This window comes from Electrophorus electricus, chromosome 13, assembly GCF_041902795.1.
Source record: "Electrophorus electricus isolate QZ-2024a chromosome 13, ASM4190279v1, whole genome shotgun sequence".
Taxonomy (NCBI): domain Eukaryota; kingdom Metazoa; phylum Chordata; class Actinopteri; order Gymnotiformes; family Gymnotidae; genus Electrophorus; species Electrophorus electricus.
Genome location: NC_137509.1, coordinates 17,859,421 through 17,882,500, shown reverse-complemented (window position 1 = coordinate 17,882,500; position 23,080 = coordinate 17,859,421). Strand labels below are relative to the sequence as shown.

At 41.0% G+C, this 23,080-nt stretch overlaps 3 protein-coding genes across 9 annotated transcripts in view; 2 read left to right on the top strand and 1 right to left on the bottom strand.

Moving 5' to 3' along the window:
- Positions 1 to 821, top strand: part of cacnb2a (calcium channel, voltage-dependent, beta 2a) — a 55,331-nt gene extending 54,510 nt beyond the window's left edge. For all 5 annotated transcript variants that reach the window (XM_027019381.3, XM_027019380.3, XM_081694873.1 and 2 more), the window contains one exon: positions 1 to 821. This exon is cut by the window's left edge and continues 2,715 nt beyond it. The gene's annotated coding sequence lies outside the window, so the exon portion shown is untranslated.
- Positions 822 to 1,263: 442 nt separating this feature from the next.
- nsun6 (NOP2/Sun RNA methyltransferase 6) lies at positions 1,264 to 9,009 on the bottom strand. Of its 3 annotated transcripts, none has more exons than XM_027019378.2 (12): positions 8,926 to 9,009; positions 8,329 to 8,426; positions 8,019 to 8,174; positions 5,847 to 5,944; positions 5,367 to 5,473; positions 5,103 to 5,256; positions 4,787 to 4,868; positions 3,980 to 4,099; positions 3,325 to 3,472; positions 2,930 to 3,078; positions 2,444 to 2,569; positions 1,264 to 2,066 (listed from the first exon to the last, which is right to left on the bottom strand). In XM_027019378.2, the coding sequence occupies exons 2-12, from the start codon at positions 8,416 to 8,418 to the stop codon at positions 1,878 to 1,880; spliced, it is 1,419 nt and encodes a 472-aa protein (XP_026875179.2). In that variant the 5' UTR covers positions 8,419 to 8,426; positions 8,926 to 9,009; the 3' UTR covers positions 1,264 to 1,877. The 3 variants fall into 3 exon arrangements, with proteins under 3 accessions (XP_026875179.2, XP_026875178.2, XP_026875180.2); XM_027019377.3 differs by having other exon boundaries at positions 8,819 to 8,964; XM_027019379.3 differs by lacking the exon at positions 8,926 to 9,009 and having other exon boundaries at positions 8,303 to 8,426.
- A 61-nt stretch (positions 9,010 to 9,070) lies between these two features.
- arl8 (ADP-ribosylation factor-like 8) lies at positions 9,071 to 17,381 on the top strand. Its single transcript, XM_027019394.3, has 6 exons — positions 9,071 to 9,702; positions 12,930 to 12,990; positions 13,069 to 13,216; positions 14,093 to 14,176; positions 14,943 to 15,094; positions 15,205 to 17,381. Exons 1-6 carry the CDS (start codon positions 9,657 to 9,659, stop codon positions 15,251 to 15,253), a joined length of 540 nt encoding a protein of 179 aa, XP_026875195.1. The 5' UTR covers positions 9,071 to 9,656; the 3' UTR covers positions 15,254 to 17,381.
- Positions 17,382 to 23,080: the final 5,699 nt, after the last annotated feature.

The following is a 23,080-nucleotide window of genomic DNA, read 5'->3' as shown; positions in this document are numbered from 1 at the left end:
GGGCTTTATTGCATTTGCCAGTATGACTGTGCAGAAACAGGGAACACTACAGTTAAATTAATTACTCCTGTAAATGAAAAGGATCAACTAAGGTATAAGCAGGTAATATTTCCCATGAAGTACCTTTTTCTGTACTTTCCAAAGTTATGGTAGCTTAAGCACAATATCAGGGGGAAAGTATGCACTCCTAGTTACACACTATTTCAAAAGAACAGTAGCTGGAATGAAAAAATGTGGACTTGCCTGTGAGGAGATATGGCTAATACCACAATTAAAGCTTGATGTAATTTGCGCAATGCTGTTTTGTTCATACCAGGTTCCATGCATTACTAACAGTCTTTGAAGTGCTCTTTTCAGAAGTACTTAACACACCTCTGGATATTTATTCAGACTTTACAAACTTACTTAAGTAGCAAAAAGATCACTTTCACCCTGGAAAGAGTGCAGCCCTTCCTAACTGCCAAGCATCGCTGCTGCAGTTATGGAATTATGAGGGGAGGGCTGTATCTTGGTCAGTCAGAACTACATCGCCTACTCGCATGTTTTCCCAAAATCACATCTGTAGGCTGAATCTGTGTGCATGCTACAGTTCGTGTTCACGTGTGTTTTATGTTTGTATCACACATCTATTGATTTGTGCAAGACTTAATCCCTGTATTGCACAACCTAACCCTGATAATTGCTCTCCTCCAAAAACAAGTGATTTAGAATTCACCTTTGTTTTTCCTAAAGAGCTACATGTGATACATTTGTAAACTGTACATATATTTCTATATGGCATATATGTATAAAAGGAGTAAATAATAAATGAGTAAATACTATCAAGAGTAAAATTTTTATAATGACCGTGTTCTATGTTTATGTTCTATGACTTGTTATATAAATTGCATATTGTCTGTGTGAGGTATTTAACTGTACTACATATTCTGTGGTAAGAAACATCCAAGAAACGCGAGTCTGTGAGAGGAAGGAATCGAGAGAGCGTTAAAAGCATGTGAAATAGATCCGGCTGGTGCACTAAAAATAGAATCTTCAAAACATCTGACTGTCCCAGGTGGGGAGCACCGCCCCTTTAAGTCGTCATGACGATGGGAATGACGGTGGCAGAGCGGGGAAGACTAAATTCGGAAGCAAAAATGCTTTACTCCTTCATCTACACGTGCACATTCAGTCTGGGGGGTCCCTCCCCCCTTCTTTTTTTTTAACAAAACAACAAAAATAAGCATTATTAAAATGTCCTGCAAAGATTTATGGACCCAGACATTCACTCATTCATGACCCTTTATTTATCAGAATGACGCATAATGAATCAAACCTGATACTTTTACTGGTTGTTGTTAATCAGTGGTGTATTATGCTCTTTTTGCATTTAAAGTTGCTTGTTCCAGATCATATTGCTTGCATTTTGGAGTGAGATATTTATTTGCACTAATAGACAAACTTTGTTCACTTACAAAAACATTCACCCAAGCTTCTTCATGTACCCATCCACTTCTTATTCAATAATTATACTGCACCCATCAGAATAAACAAAGAATAAAAACCAGTACTCAGATCTGTAACATATACATTGGTGTTTGTAAAACTGTTGATATCGTCTTGTTCTCTGTCTGCACGCTGCTTCCTGTTCACAGTCCACTGCGCACGTATACCCATCGTCACCACAGCAGATGTGTCGTCACTGTTGTCAAGGCAACAGAAACAGAACTGCACGTGGCAGCCTCCCCCAACCATTCACCCAACCATTCTGCTCTGGACTCTGTCGTCTTAGGCCTCTCCAATGCTCCAAGAGCTCCCTGTTTTTATAGCTTTGCCACACGTAGCTGTAGACAGATAAGTCTTTGAGAGACATTGCCTCCGTGCATTTTCATTGCCCACTATCTCTTGATGAACTTCGCTATGAAGAACCCTATTGTGTCTGTGCTGGCTTTCAACAGAAGATTCTCAGGGGCATGTCCATCACGAGCTCCACCCCAGGCCAATTCTGGGCGGAACCTTTGCAGCAGCATCAGCTGATCAGGTGACAATGCAGCTCCAAGCATGCCTGGTGATCCCAGGTGAGGCTCCTGGAAAAATAAAAAGGTGAAAACAGTCATCCCTGGACAGAGTGTAGACTCTGTAGACTATTGCACCCTCACTATCACAGGTGATAGCTTTGACTCATTTTCCCTTCTTTACATTGCTGGGTTTCATTACAGGTTACTAATCTCCAAGCCCAGTTGGCAATCCTGTGCGGGTCGCCCAATTCTACTGGGATTTATAGTGGGATTGCGGGACTTCGCTTGTGGAAAACAAATCTAGGTAGACTACACACCACTGAGAAAATTGTGACTTTGATTATACTGGTTCACATGCATAAAACTAATCACAAGGTTAGCCAGACATTAAGGGTTAACTGAAGGTGTGTTTGTGCTGGTGTGCGTGTCGGAGTTCATACTCGTACCTGTGGTTCCAGGGTTAAACATGGGAATGTTTTCAAAGCCCACGCCACCTGTTCCTCATTCTCTGCCAGTGTCACAGTACAGGTACTATACACCATTACACCGCCTTTTTTCAAGAGACGCACAGCCTGTTGCACACATGCACAATGAACAGACATAAAGTACCAGTAAATGACATATGACATACTCGTGTGCCTTTCTTTTTAAGAGGTGGGCAGTATATCACACACTACCACAAAGCTTGGAACACGGCCAACCCAGGCCATTAACTATAGATATCACAAACACAATGCTATACCATCGCATTGATGGCTTACGCAGACAAACACATTGAAATACATATTAAGGTAGGTCCAACAGTCACCTTGGGGGTCTATAGACTTGCTATAGACAAGTCATCAAACAGCACCATCTACTGGCAGTGGATATGATACACAGAAAGGTTGTGTTTTGTGTTTTCTGTGTGTGTGTGTCATGTTTTCCCCTACCGCAGTAAAGAGTTTTCTCTGTAGAGGTGGATATGAGCAAACTTCTTTGACACTCCAGGTCACTGCCATGTTGGGTCTCTGGCCCAACCCACTGCAGGGAGCATCTAACAACACCCGGTCAAAACTCTCTTCTGGGAACGGAGGAACATCTAAAAAACATATGCAACAGTATATATGACAGAAAAATCTGGACTGCAGGTAAGCACTGTAAAATATGCCTTTCACAAAGTGACATTTTGTTTTCTCCAAATCAAGAGATTCATTAACCACACAAACTGAATGACATCTTTCTGACTTATATCCTTCCTACATATCATTTGGTCAGACAGGAGTTGCTTTAGTTAATTCTAACGAACTGAAATGATAAGATCATGCTTTGGCAATTTTCTCACTACCTGTAAAAGGCTCCTGGGTTTTTCCAGACTGCACAGCCTGTATGCTGTCGTGGCAGTATGCTTTAATGCAATCCAACTGCAGAGTGTGGGCATTCTGTCTAATCTTCTCCACTTTGGATTTGATCTTGTCCAGAGCCACTAATACTCCCTGTGAGGGACACAATGGGAGAAATAAAAGTAAATTAAGCAATTCTGGTAATCAAAAGTAAAAATCAATACCACATTGAAGATGAAAGTGGCAACAGAGATATTTTAATCTCATCCTAGCTACACCGCTAATGTAAATTTTGTCAGAATCGTCAGAAATGTCACCATTATAACTGACATTATAGTTAACCATTATAGTTGACACCACCAAGGTCTCCCATCACAAATTAAGGTTCCCAGTCTTTTACATCAGTCACATTTACTGACATTATAAACCCACTCTGTTCCAAGAGCTGAATTCTAATACCCAAGACTAGTTGCATAACTTTGCATAACCTTTAATGGGTTTTGAAGTCTATGTGAACCCTGTAACATGGTTATGGTCAGAACTTAAACAGAAGAGACTGACCAACATCAGCACTTGACAGTAAACTATACTAAAAATGTGGAGCCTTCTCCTGACTAAAGAAGTGGTAACTGAGCTGCTCAGACATACACACACACTCACCTGATTGCCCATGAGGGCAGCTATGTGTGTGGTCTTCCCCCCAGGAGCTGCACACATGTCCAAAATCCTTTCACCAGGACGAGGCCCCACCACATGCCCCACCACCACTGATGGCAGATTCTGGACAAGCATGTATCCGTGTATGCATACGCACACGCACAGAGACAGCGAGTGAACGAGCAAAAGAGAGAGAGAGAGAGAGAGAGAGAGAGAGAGAGAGAGAGAGAGAGAGAGAGAGAGAGAGAGAGAGAGAGAGAGAGAGAGAGAGAGAGAGAGAGAGAGAGAGAGAGAGAGAGAGAGAGAGAGAGAGAGAGAGAAGTTCAAAGAGGCTGTTTACACCTTGCATTAACATGCATTTTTGTTGATCAAAAATTGTGCATTGTGCTCAGATCACTCAAACCACATTCAGAAGTGGTCAGACACGGACCTGGACCATGTTTAACACAAGTGTTAACAATGCAGAAAGCAGCTTCAAGATGCTGACGATTCGTTGCACACTTTAGTTTTTCCAATATTTGGCTGCATATAATACAGTGGTAGTAGCAGGTGAGAAACAATGTTTAGGAAGTAAAACAGAAATGTTTGTTGTGGAGTTTTTATGCAGCACAGTAATATAGGATCTCATCTGGTCATATAGGGAACACATTTTAATGAGAAGTGTAAACATATTCCAGCAAAATATATTTATATAAGCCAGATCTGAAACATTAATGAAAGGTTTAAACAGGCCCAGAGAATGACATCTGTCAGAATATGTTCACTGCATGTAAAGATGGTCCCTGGAAATGTCCAAAATATGAGTACTACCTGCAGAAATAGCTCGGTAGGCAGCACCCCGTCAAAGGAGGGGCTTTCATAGATGGCTTCATTCATTCTAATGGCCACACCCCTAAAAACAGACAGACAGCGGGGGATGGATAAAGGGAAAAGAGAGAGTGATGAAAGAGAAAGAGAGAGAGAGCAAGCAAGAAAGAGGGTGAAAAATATTCAGGGAAATGACAGAGATGGGAAAAAAATGAATGAGAAAGAAAGAGAATTAATTAGTATCAGCTTCAAAATTATGCTAATAACATTGCATTTGTGCATGTGCCTGTTTCTTTTTTAATTTAATTATGCAGTTTACCTTATTGGTCCCTCTGTACAAAATATATCAGAGCGGTCCATCACACAGACACCATTACCCAGAAACACCTTCTTCCCCTGGAACTCTTTAGCTCCACGCGTGCACCTCCCCTCCACATCAGAGAACACAGAGACTACATCACCCACCTTCATAACTGACACACACATGAACACACACAGCTTGGTTTAAAGTTGTCTTTGGATGTCTTAATAGGCTGTATTGTAGTTATTTGACTGCCTATTGTGTAGGAGGGTGTTTCCTTACATTTAGGTGTGCTGAGAACACCAGGAGCAAAGACATGAGCACCTCTCAGTACAGCACATCCACACTGAGCACCAACAGTCACTTCAGAACTCTGCATACGCACATCCCTGCAAAAAAGATCAGAGTTTGTGCATGTGAACACACTCACACAGCAGGGAGATGGAGACGGTAGCGGTGCAGTTTTTTATGGGTAGCTTTTACATTTGGCGGTCATTTAAACAAGTTCTATGACTGAACTTCTTTGGCTTTGTGAGTCGCAATGTTTCAGATACAAAAGGGTATTTTCTTCTGTGTGTGTGTGTTGTTTCCGTCTGTGAGAGTGAAGGAGTGTATAAGAAAAACAGAAACTGAGCTAAACACTAAGAGAGAGAGTGACAGCATAGTAACAGTGAGAGAATAAGCAAATGGATAAAAGAAAGTCTCTCAAGTAATCTGGATGACATTTTCCCAACCACCATTTATTTCGAATTCCCAGTATACCTAGGACCGCTGACCGGAAGCAGCAGCACATCTGGAAGTAGTGGGTGACGAAAGATGGGAGTGGGAACGCTGTCCCCATAGCAATCCCTTCCTGGTTGCTAAGAGACAGGATGATTATAGTTAAAGGTCACAAAGTTCAGACAGCTTTTTACATGTATAGTAGGATACTGTGTCAAAATACTTTTAAGGGGTTATGTAAGCACTGTTTTATGCATGCGCTGTGAATGGCAGAAGTGATTACACATTACAGGACACAGATTTTGTCCTGTGTTTTTTGCACCCTCAATATATGGCATTAAAATTAGTCCTCGAGAAGAGCATTGCTTTGAATTTATTATAGACAGTTTGTTTTTTAGATTAACTTTTAAAGGTTTGGGGGGGTTCGGCTAACATTTTGCACGCTGGCCTGTTATCTCCATATTTCGCTGAAGTGCACAGACAGCTTGTGTGAGGATGTGATTATTTGTAAGGGGCATTTGCTCCAGAAATGTGCTGTTTTTGTGTTGGTGATAATTCCCACCCTAAACATGATTTGATGGTTGCATTGCTAAGGCTGGATAAAATATACGGATATCCCAACTCTTTTCCCTTTCAGGTCCTCTACCAGATCCTGGGAGCTTGAGAGTCCTGTGTAGTATCTTAGCTGTTCCCAGGACTGCACTCTTCCGGATGGAGATTCCTGGGATCTGCTGGAGCCACCCTCCCAGTTTGGGCATCACAGCCCCTAGTGCTCCGATTACTATTGGAAATACTGGACTGAGAAGCTGCAAAATCTAGTGAGCACTAGCAGTACTGCTCCTTTTCCACACACCTAGAGCAGCTCCAGCCAACACGCACACCCACCACAATGTCCAGGCTGGGGGAGAGGCACATCCTCTACTGCGCATCAGGGCCCTGTAGTGTTGCTTACGTATTATTTTGGTTGGCCTCTTGTTACAGTGTTTATTTCATAGTTGTGTATCGTTGGGTTCATTTTGTGTGCTCCTGGCTAAGTGTGGAAATTATATTTGGGCTGGTTTGGGATCATGTCTGTGACGAGAGAGGTTTGTGGCATCATATCTGGTAGTGAGGTGATTAAAAGGTCTCGGTAGGTCCTTCTACTTAGTTGTGACTTACTTTTGATGATAATGCTGTTTTCTCACACTGACTGGCCAAAGTATTCAAATCAAAGTTGTTTTGTAATTACAAAGAATGTATGGATTTTACTTAACAAAAATATTAAAACATGGTTAGGCTGTAAAAAGTAATGAAGTTAGTTGTTATTCATAGTATGAATACTTTTGAAAGTCAGTGTTTATATCCACATATGACAATAATTATTTTAAACCTATTTAATATTTTCTAAAATTATGATTTTATGATACCATGTGGTTGTTATAGACTTTTGAGGTCCTGCTCTTTTCAATGTCTATGCGTTTTAATAGCTATGTACAAGTTAGTGTTCCAGTAAGGTATATTAGACACTGCAGGAAGGAGGAAAAGTTATCATATACCTGATCAGTAATGCCTATTTGGGTGACCCATTACATATAGGATCTAATAACTGGACTAACAGAATGAAATGCTTCTAGGAGAAAGGCTCCATCTATCTTTTTAAAAATTATTCTATTAAAACTAAAAACCAAAAGAAATTAGTTTTAATCCCAGGTTCTGATGCAACAAGACAGGGAAAACACCAAGGGGGTGAACACTTTTTCAAGTGTATTTGTGCATCATTATGGCATCTGATCCCAGTGAGCATCACATTTCAAGACACTGATGCGTCTCGTGTTTTTTTTTATTTATTTTTAATAAAATAATTTTTACATTGCAAATGAGTGAATGTACATTCACCAACATGTAGGTGTAGTAGGGAATATTACTGTTTTGACCTCAAAAAAGAAGTATATATAGAGAGTATATAGTGCATAATGTCTGACTTAACTATACCCATAATCTAAGGGTTAATATATTAATCCTATTTTAGCATCTTTGCATCAGTGACTTTGATCTCAATACGAAGATCAGTAACACTTTAGAGCAACGTGTGGAAATGAGACAACCTGCAGACATGCTAACCAACTCCTGTTCCTAAGCCCAACCTGCACTCCAAAAAGTGACCAAGCATCTACACAGGAATTTTTACTCCTTTTCTTGTAAGCACACATGATCTTACATAAAACACACACGCACCTGTGCAAGATGCTGTTCCAGCCTGTGCTGCACATCCTGTATGGGGAACAGGTGCGTGCTAGCTCTCAGGCACGTAAAGGAGGGTGGGTGGAACACGCAGGACATCAGAGATGCAAACACTCTCTCTGCCTCATCCTCCCCCAGTTCTGACACCAGCTGTAGGGACGGTGGACACAAGATGTTCATGTAAGCTACATATGATGATCATGTAACCACAGAAACAAATTCACTACTAAGTTGAAAAATATATCAGGTAGATTTGAAAAGGCAGTGACAGGCATTACCACTGCTTTGAAGCAGAATTCCTGACCTCTTTATTCGTGTAGACATTGCGGAGATAGTCACGCACTTCCTGCCTTAAGGCAATCTGACGGAAAACGTTTTTGTTCATCACAGACATAAGGGACGCTGCAAAGTGCAAGAAATGAAAAGCAGTTTTCGGTTGTTAATAAAAATGCGTAATGGGCTATAACACGTGATTAATGAATAATTTGGTGTTTCTGCTAAACCAACTGGACAAACACTCTTGATAACCTTGCATACAGTCACTCATGGTGTATGAACTCATCTAATATCACGGCATGAAATACACAGCTCTGTATCTAGAGCTACATGTTTTCATGTTCATGTTTCATGTACATCTCACAATGAACAATTAACGGAAAACTAACAAGAAGAAATCTTCCCATTCTTAGCATACACAACTTTACACTGCATGGTTTGAGGTGAGCAGTGCTTCAAGCCCCAGCCGACGAAACGATACGTTTGACTGAATTAGTTGAGCAGTTTACCAAAGTTACCTCACTAAATGTCCCGAGCAAAGTAGATAAATTAGTTTCCCATCGTTCAAACACCATATCAACCCATAATGTGTTAATTTCAAATTTCCATGGCGAAGTGTATATACTTGCGCTAGCTATCTTTTGGTTCCTGTCTGCCGTCCTTAGTCGTCATTGGTGGGCGCATTTCGGTGTGAGGGCTGTCGGGAAACGTAGTTCCTACAGTGGCGTTAAGGGGACTCGAAGACTGGTGGCAGTATTAAACCTACTGGTTGGTTTGCCAACTGCCGGTGAAGCACCAGAGAAGACGACTCTCTCGTATATGTATGGTTGGGGATGGCTCGTTTTTAAGGGACTTCTGAGCTTGTCCTCTGATCTACGCGGATAGCCGCTCCTGGAGACCCACAAGGACCCGAGCAGGCGCTGGGGAAACGTCCCCCATTTTTGCAGGGGGTGTTTGAAAGTGCGCTGCTCCTTGTTAGTGAGGGATTTATCCAGCTGAGTTGCATTGTCTGTGCCTTGCATAAACCTTGTTGTCCACGCTGGGACCTGGTTTGGCTCTGGACTACAACCATAATTAAAGAGCGTCTAAGATGTTGTGGAAGGCTTAGCCAGAGCTGCGTTCAGTGAGTTAGACAAAGGAAAGGCGTTAGAGGATCTGGGAATAACCTGCGATTTTATACACAAGCGAATAAAGTTGCTGGAAGTGATATGTGTAGCCCGCTCGCCTATACTAGCCTAGTCTAGCTATCCGGCGTCGGATAATAACGGTTGGCGAAGGCCTCTGTAGCTAGTACAGAGCTAGGTTAGCTATTTGGAAGCTATAGATTCTTTACAAATCATCTGAACACCAACAGACATGGGTTTAATTGTGGCGAAACTTTGGAGCTTTTTTTGCAATCAAGGTAAGCACTTAAGTGTTGTTTGATTTTTCTGTTTCAGTAAACGGCTTACTTTCAGGTGGCTGGCTAATAACGTTAGGTTAGGTCAGCTTGTGTTTCTATTGCATGGTTATAACGGTATAACGTTTCCATTTCAAACCAGTATAGCGTCCTGAGAAATCCTGACCAGTTTGAACAGTGTCAGCTAAAGAGTAACGTTACTCGATTTAGATTGATGACAAGTAGCGTTAGCCATCAAACTGGCCAAAGTCTTAAGATTTTGTATGTTCCACAGGGGACAAACGGCTAGCGGAGTCCGTTAACACTACCTGAGGGCTGTGGTAGATAACCTAACCGCCTATATCAACGAACCTATTTTCAATTAACCTTTATCAACTAACATATATAAGTTATATCATCTATATCAACTAACATATATCAGCTATAGCGACTGTATTATCATCTCTAGCGTTAGCAAGGCGATACCTGATATGAACTATTACCTTCGACTCAGGTGCGCTCTTTTCATAACTATAGGTGACCGTTTACATACAATAAAACTATTGCAGTTGGAGCCAAATAGTGATGACTTGCCTTTACAAGCCTTGATAAGTTCACTAACTACGCATCGAGTTTGAAAACCATTTATTAAAGGATGCGTTTATCCCAGTTTATTTGGCGTAGTAAATGGGCCGCATATAGTAACGTTAGCTAAGTAATGGTCCACTTTAGCATAGCTGTGTTGCTCTATAGCTGGAGCTCAGTGTCTTGTCTCGTCACAGTATCTTGCCTGTCTGTATGAGCTCGGTATCTCTTATTTTACATTAAAGTGAGGACGCTGGTATGCCCTTTAGAGTAGTCTTTTATGGTATCTTTCTCATATGTTAGCCATGGGAAGTTTTCCATTTTTAATATCAGTTTGCTCTTTAAGTGAAATAATAATAAAACAGTGTTAAGCAAAAGCCATAGGAACTCATAGGTTGGCTTATCCACAGCTGCCTCGTATTGTATTTTAATCTCAAGATATACACTATTTGGGGACAGTGGGTGTCACATTGTTTCCTGTGGAGATATGGAAGGCTGTCTTGCCCCACCCCCAGTGCTATTGTGTTTTAGAACAGACGCCATGGTCTTCTGGCTCAAAGGAAATGACAGAAGGCTTGATGCTTTGGGTGACCGGTAGACAAAACACATCCACGGAAGGCGTTTTCCTCCTGTATTGTTTTCCCGTTACGTTATTCATCCTGGCATGAGCAGAGCAGCCGGTGCTTTCATCAGAATGAGCAGCTGTGAAGACTGACCTGGAGCTACAGTTGGTTTGACAAACACATTGAGTATTAGTAAAGAAAAGTTTCAGGATAAAAACCAAAAATGCTGCCTTTTTCTAAGACTCTTTTTGGATCATTAAACTTATTTTTTTTGAAAGGTGATTTGCACTTCTCCATCATATTTACTATAACTATTCTACCTTTTTTGGGTAGTTCTATTAAACAGGTTGAAGTCCTCTAAAATAAGTAGATATTGTTTTCTTTTCAGAAAATGGTTGGTTATGTTTGAGGCCATGGTGAAGTAACTTGCTTCTACACAAACATTCCAAACAGAGTCTCCAGACCCCTGGAATGTCAAACAGATGTGTTCATTATAGAAACCACAAGAAGAGTCTATTCTTGTGTAGAGTTTGTCAGGAGTACATAACCACCATAAATTAATAGAAATGCCATAGGAAGGCAGCGATGTCTATCTCTCCTGATTTAAAATTTCAGTGCTAGTTAAACTTTGCAATCAAAAGTGATCATACTTCCTCTCAGGGCTTCCTCTAAGCTGCCTGATGCCCACCAAAGAAGCAGCCAAGGGCTACCTGGCCACAGTACAGACTACACTCATCAAACAGACCACACACATTCAATATTTATTTGACCACATCCATATGTCTTTGATAACATCTTCTACTTGGATGGCTCAGTTTGAACACCAAGTGAACCATGACTAAATGGTATGAATGTGCCATTGTAATCTATGGTCCAGACCAAGGGAACCAAATCGCAAATATAAAGACACTAAAATAGTAGATGAACTGTTGCTGTTGTGCTCTAAATGTGGAGACTGCCAGACCCTGGCATGTCCAAGAACATTTACAGATTAGCCAGCCTAATTCCTCTAAGATATCTGCAGAAAGGGAATTTTGTCTGTAATTAATTATCCCACTTCCTCTCATAAATCCCAGCTTTCCTGTTTCAGTCAGGATGAATTGCCCCAAGTTCAATGCTATATGATGACTATATGAAGAACCACTCACTCCTTTATCTTCAGTGTTGTGGCTGAGCTAGAGGTGTGGAAGCCAGTGTGTATTCAGCAGTGGTTTGTTTCCTGCATCTTTTCACTGTGATCCACACTTGGGTTGTGTCAAAGGACAGAGAGAGAGAGAAACTAAATGGCTTTGTGTCCTGTTGACATTGTCTTAAAACATGCCAAATCACGTGAATTGATGTGGATGCCAGTGCTTGTGTTTTTCAGTTGACTGCATTGTCTAGTTCAGGAAGGTGGGGCCACGGTTGGTCTCGGTCGCTCACTCCAAGGAAGTAATGATGTGCTGTCTGTCCTATATCGTTCTGTGGGGCCATCATGACTCTCACAAGCTGCTTGACTTGGCTTCCTTCCCTTGGCCCATATCTAAATGGGGAGGTGAAAAGTCAGCCTATGAGCACTCTTTCTTCTGCATGCTCTCAATGGGTTTCCCTCAAACTGGCCTGACTGCTTTGATCCTGGCAATGACCCATCGCTTTTCTCTTGGCCATGCTATTTGATGCAGCATGCTCAGCCTCTTGAGTCATCTGGAAAGTGCTGAAAGTATGACACTGGTAATAGGCTCAGGGCAGCCATAGGGCCACACAACAATGTTGAGCTTTGAGCCAGAGGAAGGAAGTGAACTTGCCCTAAATTGGAGGAACAAGTCTTCTGGTATGTAAAAAGGGCCTTTGGATAGCCATGGGAACAGCTGGGCAGCTACTGGTAGTGAAAACATGGGGCATTTTAGCCCTTTTCCACTATTTATGGAGGCATGACTTTCCTGAGTTGATGTAGACCATAATATTTAAGCCTGTGCACTGTTTTTTGGGGGGGGTTTTTTATCTCTACTGACAGTACAACTGTGTTAGATAAAATTACTTACATATTTTGATGAGGACTATTATTAATGGTGGTGGTGTTTTGTTTTAATACATGTTTAATGTATTTTGCTCCCTGGCCTACAGAACACAAGGTGATCATTGTGGGACTTGATAATGCAGGGAAGACCACTATTCTTTACCAGTTGTAAGTAGTACCTGCTTTATGAATGTGGGTAATATAAGTGGGAGTTGCACTATTTATTAACCATACTGTTTGTCACAGCTTGATGAAAGAGGTTGTCCACACATCTCCAACGATTGGCAGCAATGTTGAGGAGATCGTAGTGAAGAATACACACTTCCTAATGTGGGACATCGGAGGCCAGGAGAGTCTCCGCGCCTCCTGGAACACCTACTACTCCAACACTGAGGTAATGGTTCAGCAGCATAATTGTATCACATTCCAGGATCCTAGGATCGTCAAACATATGCCTGTGTGTTATTCCAGTAAACCCTACAACCAAAAGATTCCACTACTAACCTCAAGTCCTAAACTTAGGGTTACTACCAGTGATTATAAAATCCTTGGCAAACGTGTCACAAAGGCAGGTTCAAATGCCAGTCCTCGAGTCAGGGCAATTCAGATTTTCCATTCTCTGATTACCAAGGAGTCAGGGGTGACAACCCTAGTGGACAGTTGGGTACATTATCTGTTGAGTAAATTACTCGCAATTGCATGATCCAGGACTGCAGCTTGGATTTAAGCACTGGAGTTAAATATCCCAGTTCCACAACACTATAGCAGTGATGAGAGTTAGTATTGCAAAAACAATAAGAATGTGCCGTTTCACTGGGTACTTGTTCATCAAAAACATTACTAGATAATTAAGTTTAAAAGAATAATCTAATGGGCAAACGTGCATGTGCAGTATTGTGTGCTAACCCTGGCAGTGCCTCTCTGTTGGTGAACTGATCAGTGGTGTGCCAGTCATCCAAACCAGCTGCTGTGTATGCTAGGCTTGGGGTTCAGAGGTCAGGAACCAACAAAGAGGGCTGAGTGAAAGGAAGGTCAAGGCCATTCAATGTGTGCGAGAGTGGGGGCCTGCTGTTGAATAGTGTTCCAAATCACCGCAATCTGTTCGGCCCCACACACTCCCATACACCGAGGACACGCCTAGCTATTTACATTGTACTCTTTCCAAACATAGACCCTTCCTCTATTGTTGTTGATTATTTTTAGAGAGGCAACTGTAATGCGATCATTTGATGACCTTCTGTTTACGTGTGTGTATGACTCTTTTCTTTAGTTTATCATTCTGGTAGTGGATAGCACTGACAGAGAAAGGCTCGCTATCTCTAAAGAGGAGCTGTACAGAATGTTGGCTCATGAGGTAAGGAATTGTTTACACCATGCACACATGTGCTTTCCCTCTTGCTGTCCTGCTCACTGTCCTGAGACCGCGTGTGCTAAACAAAATGTACCCCCTTTTAACCTGTACCACCCACCATTACCTCTGTTCAATTTAGTATGGTTAAAAAAACAAAAACTGGCTCAACTAAGCCAGAAATTCCAATTGCTGAAGTAAGTGTTAAGTCAGTGTTCAGGTTCATGTATAGGAAACAGTAGGCCTCCTTCTGTGCTGCAAGCACATGCAGGAAAAGTGAACTGGCTACGAATGCGGACTGTGAAAGACAAACAGCTGCAAGCCCAACTTTTCACAAACTGTGTTTGCAGAAGTGGAAACTTTTTTTTTTGCTGCTGCTGCTGCTGCTTCTGCACTGGAAAGTTGTACTCCCTTTTTATCTAAATGTATTCCTTGTGTAGTTTTTTTTTTACTTTTTTGCTTAAAGAACACGTTGCCTTGCTCACCTGTTTCTCAGTTCTGACCCTGTAGTCATCCTGCCCCAATGCACACACCTTAAACTAATAAAGGTATGATAAAGGCAGGGACATCACTGAAATATTCCGTGCAGGACCAGGATTGGTAGACACGCATCTAAATGTGGTCCTAAAAGGTAAAAAAAAAAAAAAAAAAAAAAAACAATGCTGAACACATCTCTCGCTCTCTCTGTCTCTGATTGACTCTTGCTTGCTCGTGCGCTCTCTGTCCTGCTCTGTCTCTGGCTACTTCTCTCGCTCACTGTCTTTCTCTCCAGGATCTGCGTAAAGCTGCTGTGTTGATCTTTGCCAATAAGCAAGATATGAAAGGTTGTATGTCTGCAGCAGAGATATCTAAATATCTGACCCTTAGCGCCATCAAAGACCATCCCTGGCACATTCAGTCCTGTTGCGCACTCACAGGAGAAGGGTGAGAGATACGTATTCGAACCCTTGAGATACATAAACTTCCACCCTTGACACAGAAGGAGAATCATGTTTACATTGCATGCAGGCTCATTGGTTATGCTTTTGTTTCAGGCTCGGCCAGGGCTTGGAGTGGATGACCTCCAGGGCAGGGCTGAGATAGCCTCCACCTTGATTTCCAGGACTGACTTAACAGCCTTGACCCACCAACCCTGGTGGCACCACAGCCTCACCCAGTCAGCTGTTTTTTTGTTGTTGTTGTTCACCTTTGCGATTGATCTCTCTGGACACCTACCTCAGCTTGGCCGCACCAGCTGATTGGTCGATTGGTTTGAAGGACTGCTTGGCTTTACCAATAACCTTTCAGGATCATCTTAACTATGCCTGTGAAAGGAGGGAGTATACAGTGTCTGACGTATTATTATTGTTCACAGCGAAGTGCAAACATCTCTACGTGCTTCGGTTGCTCCTTTTTGAAATTAGACACAAAACTTGATTGGCTGGACATGTTTGCCCAGTGGTAACATTTGTTTTATTCTTTAGGTCATTTCTTGGGACATGAGGTGCTGTCTGTTCTTTTTTGGGAAAACTGTGTGGGGTACCTGTACTGTGCCCACCATCACCACTACATATCATGACCATTTCAGAGACTATCAGCACATGAAGCACATATCATCATGTTCATTTCAGAGCATGTCAGGACATGAGTTACATATCATGTAGCATTACCTCAGTTCTCCAGTATTACAGGAGCTGCACGGTCCAGAGGCCCTTAACTTTCACCCTGCCTGGTACTACTAGAGCACCACTACTATGGGAACTCTAGTTTGGTTGTTCATAGGACTTTTTCCATTTATTTAAGTTGGTAATTTAATGTAAGAGAAAACGGGAGATAGTCACTTTTTTATTGTCGCATTACATAATGTGGGCCGGTTTTATAGACTCAAGGGTCTTCAGTGCTTGTATCTATTTTGTATTTCTTAGTGGGGATGGTATGGCTGTCAAGGTCATGGATGAACTTGAAATTACTCATTTACTGCCATGTGGCTAGTTTTGTTACATTTTAACATTTCAGCATTTCAGGTATTATTGGTTTGGGATTTGTAACTTTTACTGCCTTAGGAGGAGATGGAAAAACCAAGTGCTAAAAAATGAGTGGCAGGATTATTTGTGGCATTTCCTATGTAATTTAAAACAGTCATAGGCGGTAAGAGTGTGTGCCTGTGTGCCTGTGTGTGTGTGTGTGTGTGTGTGTGTGTGTGTGTGTGTGTGTGTGTGTGAGAGAGAGTGTGAGAGAGACACATTTGTGCTGGCCGTGCTCCACCTTCCAGCCTACTTGCGCTGGTTGCAGGCAGATGGCCTTTGTTTACAGCGGAAGGATATGTGTCTTTGCAACGATATGCTAAGTTAAAGCATTCGTTCCAACTCTTCAGCCTGGCACAGAAAATGACCATAATTGAGGTCAGTTAGTTACCATGGCAATGTCATGTGTAAAAACAATTATTTGATGAAGGTATCAGTGTTATACACACTACTCTTCAGAAGGTCCATGCCTCTGAGTGCATGCGTTACTTCATCCTGGTGATCCACATGCTCTCTGTTACATCCGCCGTCTGCAGCAGAACTCGTTCACTGGGAGGCGTCACTCTCCTCTGAATATCAACAGTATGTTTATTTCCAGTATTGTTTTATCCCCAAAGAAGTTCCGAGTTCAGTTGACAAAAGAATTAGCATTATGAAATCATCTTTGAACAGTAGTTTTACCTAAACCACTTTGATTTATACTGTACTCCAGATCTTACTTTGAACTTCAGTCAAAAAGTTTTTTCCTCTTTGCCAAGTGAATCTGAAAAGATTTTTTTAGACTTGAGCCCACTTGAGAGCCAAATGTTTGAAAGACCAGCCTATCATTACTAACATAATTAAAGCATCTAAATAGGTATTTATGTGCTGTTTTCACTTAAATGTTTAAACAGCAAATTGGGCTTCAACACCAAACACTACAGACCTGGAAAAAACAAAGATTTTACCTCATTGTTATTAATAGTCATTCTGATGTCAGGATCTATTTTTTTGGCAGGGGGGGGGGGGGTTCCAAGGGATGACTGGTTAAAATTTCCACAAATTGTCTAAGTTCACAAAATGTACTGTTATAGCAAAGATCAATTTATCTGCTTTCTCTGATCCCTACATTTAAAAGGTCTGCTCATCCAATAAGCTGTCGTGCCATTTCAACATAAGGAGAACTTTTGAGATTCTGTACATTTTATAATAAATGCTTTTATTTTGAAGTGGTCATCTGTACTTCTATTATTTAGACTGTTTGGGGTGGTAGTCATTTCCATGGCAACCTTTTCATGACCTGACATTGATTTGACCCCTCCAAATATTAATCTAGATCCTCTGAATTTATGGTCTATGTAGCTATTTGAGCTCGTAGCAATGCAAAATTTGATTTGTTCATTTTGAAAATATTCCAAAGTGGTTTCATTAATCCCTAACTTGCTTTCAGATATTGTTTTCCCTTCTAGTATGGTAATGATGTACAGTAGATTAGGACTGGAGCAGATTCAATCAAGTCACATAATTTCTGATTTTAAAATGATCCATGAGGATTTTAAAGTCTCCGGTCTGAATTTTCCTGATTAACACTTAGAATGGTTTGGCACTCACCCAGGCCAGGAAAAATATGGTTTAGAGTCAACCATTTACGACAAAAAGACGAGACAACATTTTTGTTTCCTTACCGCGCCTAGGCTAGAACTTGTGCTCCTCAGCCATGGATGACTGGAGAGGAGTGAGCGAGCCCCCTCCGGGACTCCCTCCACACTGAGGGGTGTCTTGGATGTGAGGTCATGGATGTGACATCATACAGCAGGGAGCCAACACTTCAGCCTCAGCCGTAAGGTCCTGCTCTGCAGCGCTATGCCCAGCGAGGGGATAGTTTTTTCTACTGTCTTAGAATTTTGTTTATAGTTTGTAAACGATGGTCTCTCTCGAATATTCCTACAGTTAGAGGTTCTCTGAAGCAGTGTTTGTTTTCCTCCATCAGTAGCTGGGAAATCGCATCTAGATTCAGTAAATGTAAATGTAGATGCAGTAAAGTTGGGTTCTCTATGAGGATCCAGCAGTGTCAGTTGAAACAACCTCTTCCACAGCATGTACCAAACAATCAAAGTCAGTGTTACACACTCCTATAAGACATCTTGATGTATCTTTAATATTACCACTTGCGAGTCTCTGAAAGATTCCTCGTTTGATTGGGGTGCAATTAAGTATCCTGAGGCACTAGAGTGGTCTACCAAACATCCAGAATACATTGTTCTGTATTTTGAGCCCACTCAAAGGCTGATGTGACACATTCATAACACATTAACAAAAAAAAAATGTCACATACTAGGAAGCCCCAAAGCTCATTTCTTTTAACCCAAATCCACCAGGGTCACATCAGTGAATGACTGTCAACCCACACTGTGCTACTGAGAAATCCAGTATGTCATAAAAATTACACTAATGTAATTTGCTACCATATGTTGCTTGTTATCCTGTCTATTGAAACTATAAAATTTCAGCGATTTGGTAGTGCAATGTTTTTGTCATAAACTATAATAAAAACAAACAAGTAGGAGGTAATGCAGGAATTACCTCAGAGGCCGTGAAACCAAAAAGATGAAGCAGGGCGTCTGGATGTGAATATTTTCATTATTTGGTTCCATCAGGGGAAGTGAGTTTGGGTTTTCGTCAGCATGGGAACTGAAATTTCAACTAGCTACTGCAGTTTGGCAGTCACAAAGACACCGCCGGCGCAGACCACACACTCTGTCTTAAGTGACGGTTTGTAAAAGATTTCGGAGAATTTTTGTCACGACTGTTTACTGGGGACGGAAATAGTGCTCGGCATGTCCAAGGGCTCTCTGTAATGACATGCTACTGAAAAATGAGATGTCATCGCTTATCCTTTATAATTGTTGATGCAGGTCAATATTTAGGTCAAGGGGTTTAACACAAACCACATTTTTCACATGTGAATGTTTGAATTGGCTTATTTATCCTTTACTTTCTGGACTCGATCTCTAAAAACATACCAAAAGATGACAAACACAGCATTACTTTGAACCAGCCTGCGATCTCTCTGCCTTCCTGCTTATCACAATAGTTGGTGGCGTTTTGCGAGTTGATCGAGAGTCTGGTCTGCAGAGACTCCTGCAGGACCACTGGAGGAAGAACAAGCTGCTATATTTGCACTAGTCAATTTCAGTTTGTCCTCCATTAAGATAATAACAAATTATGGACAATGCACCTGAAATACCTCTCTATATAAGGACATATTTTAAACAGTTTATTGATTTTTCCTACTCCAATTACTTCAACAGTTTTATGGAAATTAACATCGAATTACTGAATAAAGGAAAACACTAATCTGTGAAGTCATTGCTTAAGTGCTGTTTGTCTGACGCTAGAGGGTGACATTGCTCCATAGTCAAAATGGTATTATTAGATTGTCATAACATAAGAGCCCAACGATATCCATACTGAAAGAAGTCTGTGTGTGTGTGTGTTACATTGAAATAAAAATACAAATTCTCTGAATCACGGTGGATCTGTGATGCCATTCATCATGTTGTGCATGTGAGCATGTGTGTGTGGTGATAGAGATTGTCTCTGATCACTTTAATTGGTAACTGAAAGTGGTGACAACCTGACATTCTACATAATTAAAACGGACTTAAAAAGGCATTGAAATGAAAAGCAGTTAAATGCATGTTTCATGTAACAGGACTAAAGGACCGTTCATGCCTGGCATTGGGTCATTAGTGAAAAGCCCCATCTCATCAGCCACCTGTTCTGTCAATTACCACATTACTCAGTAAATTGTATAAAAATCCAGCTGGCCCTTTTCAAATGGAAGAAGGGAATGTCAGGAGAACAAAAGAAAACTCTTATGGACCTAAGGGACAAGATACACGCATTTAATAGCATGTACTCTTTGAACGTTTCTGAGACTTTTATTTGTCACTTTAACAAATTGAAGTACCACTTGACAATTGCAATGCTGAATCAGCAAAATTAAACAAAAAAAAATGGACACAATAAGATAATATATATTTTGTAGCAGTGTGGTTATTGGAAACATTGCTGCAGTACAAAATGTGATCTACTGCTTATAGGTGATGATTAGGGCTTGGGGGTCTGGAGCACATTTATTGAACTAAAATGTACTGGAACACAGCAAGGTGGGATTAGCCTTCAGTGATTTTTGATTTAGACTGGGCTTAATCTCCTCTGTCATGAACAGGGCTGGGGCTTCGTCAGTGCAGGTAAACTGTTCCATTACACTGGCACAACAGAACCAGTCAGTATATGACCATCTTTGCCAAAAGTCAGCACAGCAAGATCATTGTGGTTGTGTGCTGGGCTTGCCAGCATTTTTGTTTGAATCTCCTTTTTTATGTAGTAATTTTACTTGGCAGTTACAAAAACAAGCATTGCTATAATGCTGAGCTGCATATAAGGTTGCATTTTTTAGAATGTGATTTAATATGTATTCAGATTTCTTCATTGACTAACTGATTAATGGAGGGACCGGTCATCTGAAATTACTCTCTCACTGCATAGTATCTAAGCAAACATGATATAAAAGGACCCTTGATTTAAATTCTGCATCTGTAGAGTATACAACATATACAATATACATATACATCTGTAGAGTATAAACATTTACAGTATGTCCAATGTAAATGTTCAACTGTTGAAATTTGAATCTGATTTCTTTTTAAATTATGAATTAAATTTTTAATTGCATGGGGTTAGGTTTGTGCATCTGATTCTTGTCAGATGTTCATGCACTTCCTGTGACTAAAATTCATTACCAGGGTGCCTGAACACAACATTCAGTTAATACAATATAAACAAAATGTACTTTCACACGATAATGATGAAACATGGCACTGCATTACTGAGCACAGCTTTTAGGCTTTATGTGGTATTCAATTACCGCACACACATACGCATAACAAACAGCCCTGTCACTTCTGTTTTGCCTGGGGAGAAGACAGTTCTGCTCTTAATTCATGGCACATACATTTAACACAATCCATAAAATGTTCCCTGGCTTCTTACTATCATAGTGCAATTGGTACATTTTATTTAATCACCAGTCCACTGTAAAACACATCTTATTTAGACTGCTGTGGTTGATTTAGGTTGTATCTGAGTCACTGACTGGGGACCACTACATATAATTAAAATGGTGATTATGCAATTAAAAAAATGGATGGTTTGCTGGTTTTGGTGGGATAGAGACTACTTTCTGCTGCTTGATTAGGTCAAAAGATCACAAATGTTCTAAAGCTTAGTTCTAATTATATTGATAATTGTTCCAAATCTGGATGGTCTATGCTAAAAATGTAACAGGAAACACTTATGTAATTTTCAATATGAATACACAGATACTATAGGACACATTGTGTCCATGTGGTTTGAAAGCACTTGTGAGGTTTTTCACAGATTCTGTACTGTACTTAGAAAACTGTAATTTAGCTTACATTACTGTATTATGGTAGACCACTTGAAATCACGTAACTATAAACTACATGATAACTCCTTTGGTTTTCTCAAATATTAATATAAATGAGATCCTTTGGAAGATACCAAATAAGGTGGTGACATTCATTTGTAACATAAATTTCATAGTAATTCACAATGAACTAAATAGATTAAGTATAAACTCCCAAAGCTGATTTACTTGTTTGGCTTTGTTGAACTCCATTTCATTGGCTGTCAGCCAGTGAAGTTGCTTCCTTCCTTCCTCATAATTTCCAGGTAGGGTGGTGGTTTATTATATCAAGGTCACACTAGCAATAATGATGTGCTGAATTGCTCCTGTCAGCCACAAAGTTATCCATTCCAACTCTGTGTTTCTTCTGCACTCTTTTTGTATTGACCTACTTGCAGGTTTCTATTAAAATGTTCACCATTGCAAATGAAGAGAGAAAGACAGTCTTGTATAGAGACAGTAATGGACAGAAATGGGAACAGACAGAAGGTCAGGGTTTCCCTGTCCTGCTTATGGAGGATCCATGTACTGCACTTTTTTAGTGTTTTTTTTCCCCTGCTGCCAACACATCTCTACTCATCGGCTAATTAACAAGTTGTTGGTGAATCTAAGAGTGGCCTCTTAGACGGGAAAATGCTCAAATCCACAGCACGGTGCTACTTCTAACACTGGACTCCTGAAACGGTTGTCTAGGAGATGAAATGCACAGATCAATCACAGAGGTACCCTTTTATACGAACTTTCAGAATGGAGGTTAAGTGCTAAGTAGGAATGCTGAGACCCCTCTGATTTGAAACGTGGGGGCATGACAGGTGATTTTGCCTCGGAGGAACAATTGTTCCCTCGCCCTCCCCCTTTAACAAAGGAGGAGTGGTGATTCCGTCCTGGTAATTAAATGAAAATTGGTCTGCAGGGACGAAGGTGACACGCCAGCTCATGGCATCTGTCAGGGGCGAATCCCCTTCCAATTCTTTACGGCTTCCACCAGTTTGCCTTTAAAAGAAGGCTGTGTTTTCTGCACAGGAAGATGGATGGATTTAGTTAGGCCTGATAAAACAATAAAAGTGAGCTATGTGGGGACAGGCTGACATGGAACACAATTAAAGTCAGAGACACAGCTTGGGTAGATGATATGCCCACTGGATGAAGGCCAAGGCCTGCAAGCAAGACAGAAGACTGGGGGGAGAAGTTCGCTCAGAAGCTCAGAAAAGAGGCTGGTAACTGGACTGCAGAGTGTTAGCAATGATCAGCACCATTCATCTCTCCATCTGATCAGCACCATTCATCTCTCCATCTGATCAGAACCATTCATCTCTCCATCCTATCAGAACCATTCATCTCTCCATCTGATCAGAACCATTCATCTCTCCATCTGATCAGAACCATTCATCTCTCCATCTGATCAGAACCATTCATCTCTCCTTCAACCTATCA

Bases quoted from the DNA above. Each gene is read 5' to 3' on its own strand.
- nsun6 (XM_027019378.2), bottom strand. From the start codon at position 8,418: ATGTCTGTGATGAACAAAAACGTTTTCCGTCAGATTGCCTTAAGGCAG. The intron at 5,257-5,366 runs GTAAGGAAACAC...TGTGTGTGTCAG, and splicing joins TGTTCTCAGCACACCTAAAT to TTATGAAGGTGGGTGATGTA. The intron at 4,869-5,102 runs GTAAACTGCATA...GTCTGTTTTTAG, and splicing joins TGTACAGAGGGACCAATAAG to GGGTGTGGCCATTAGAATGA.
- arl8 (XM_027019394.3), top strand. From the start codon at position 9,657: ATGGGTTTAATTGTGGCGAAACTTTGGAGCTTTTTTTGCAATCAAG. The intron at 14,177-14,942 runs GTAAGGAATTGT...CTTTCTCTCCAG, and splicing joins ACAGAATGTTGGCTCATGAG to GATCTGCGTAAAGCTGCTGT. The intron at 15,095-15,204 runs GTGAGAGATACG...CTTTTGTTTCAG, and splicing joins TGCGCACTCACAGGAGAAGG to GCTCGGCCAGGGCTTGGAGT.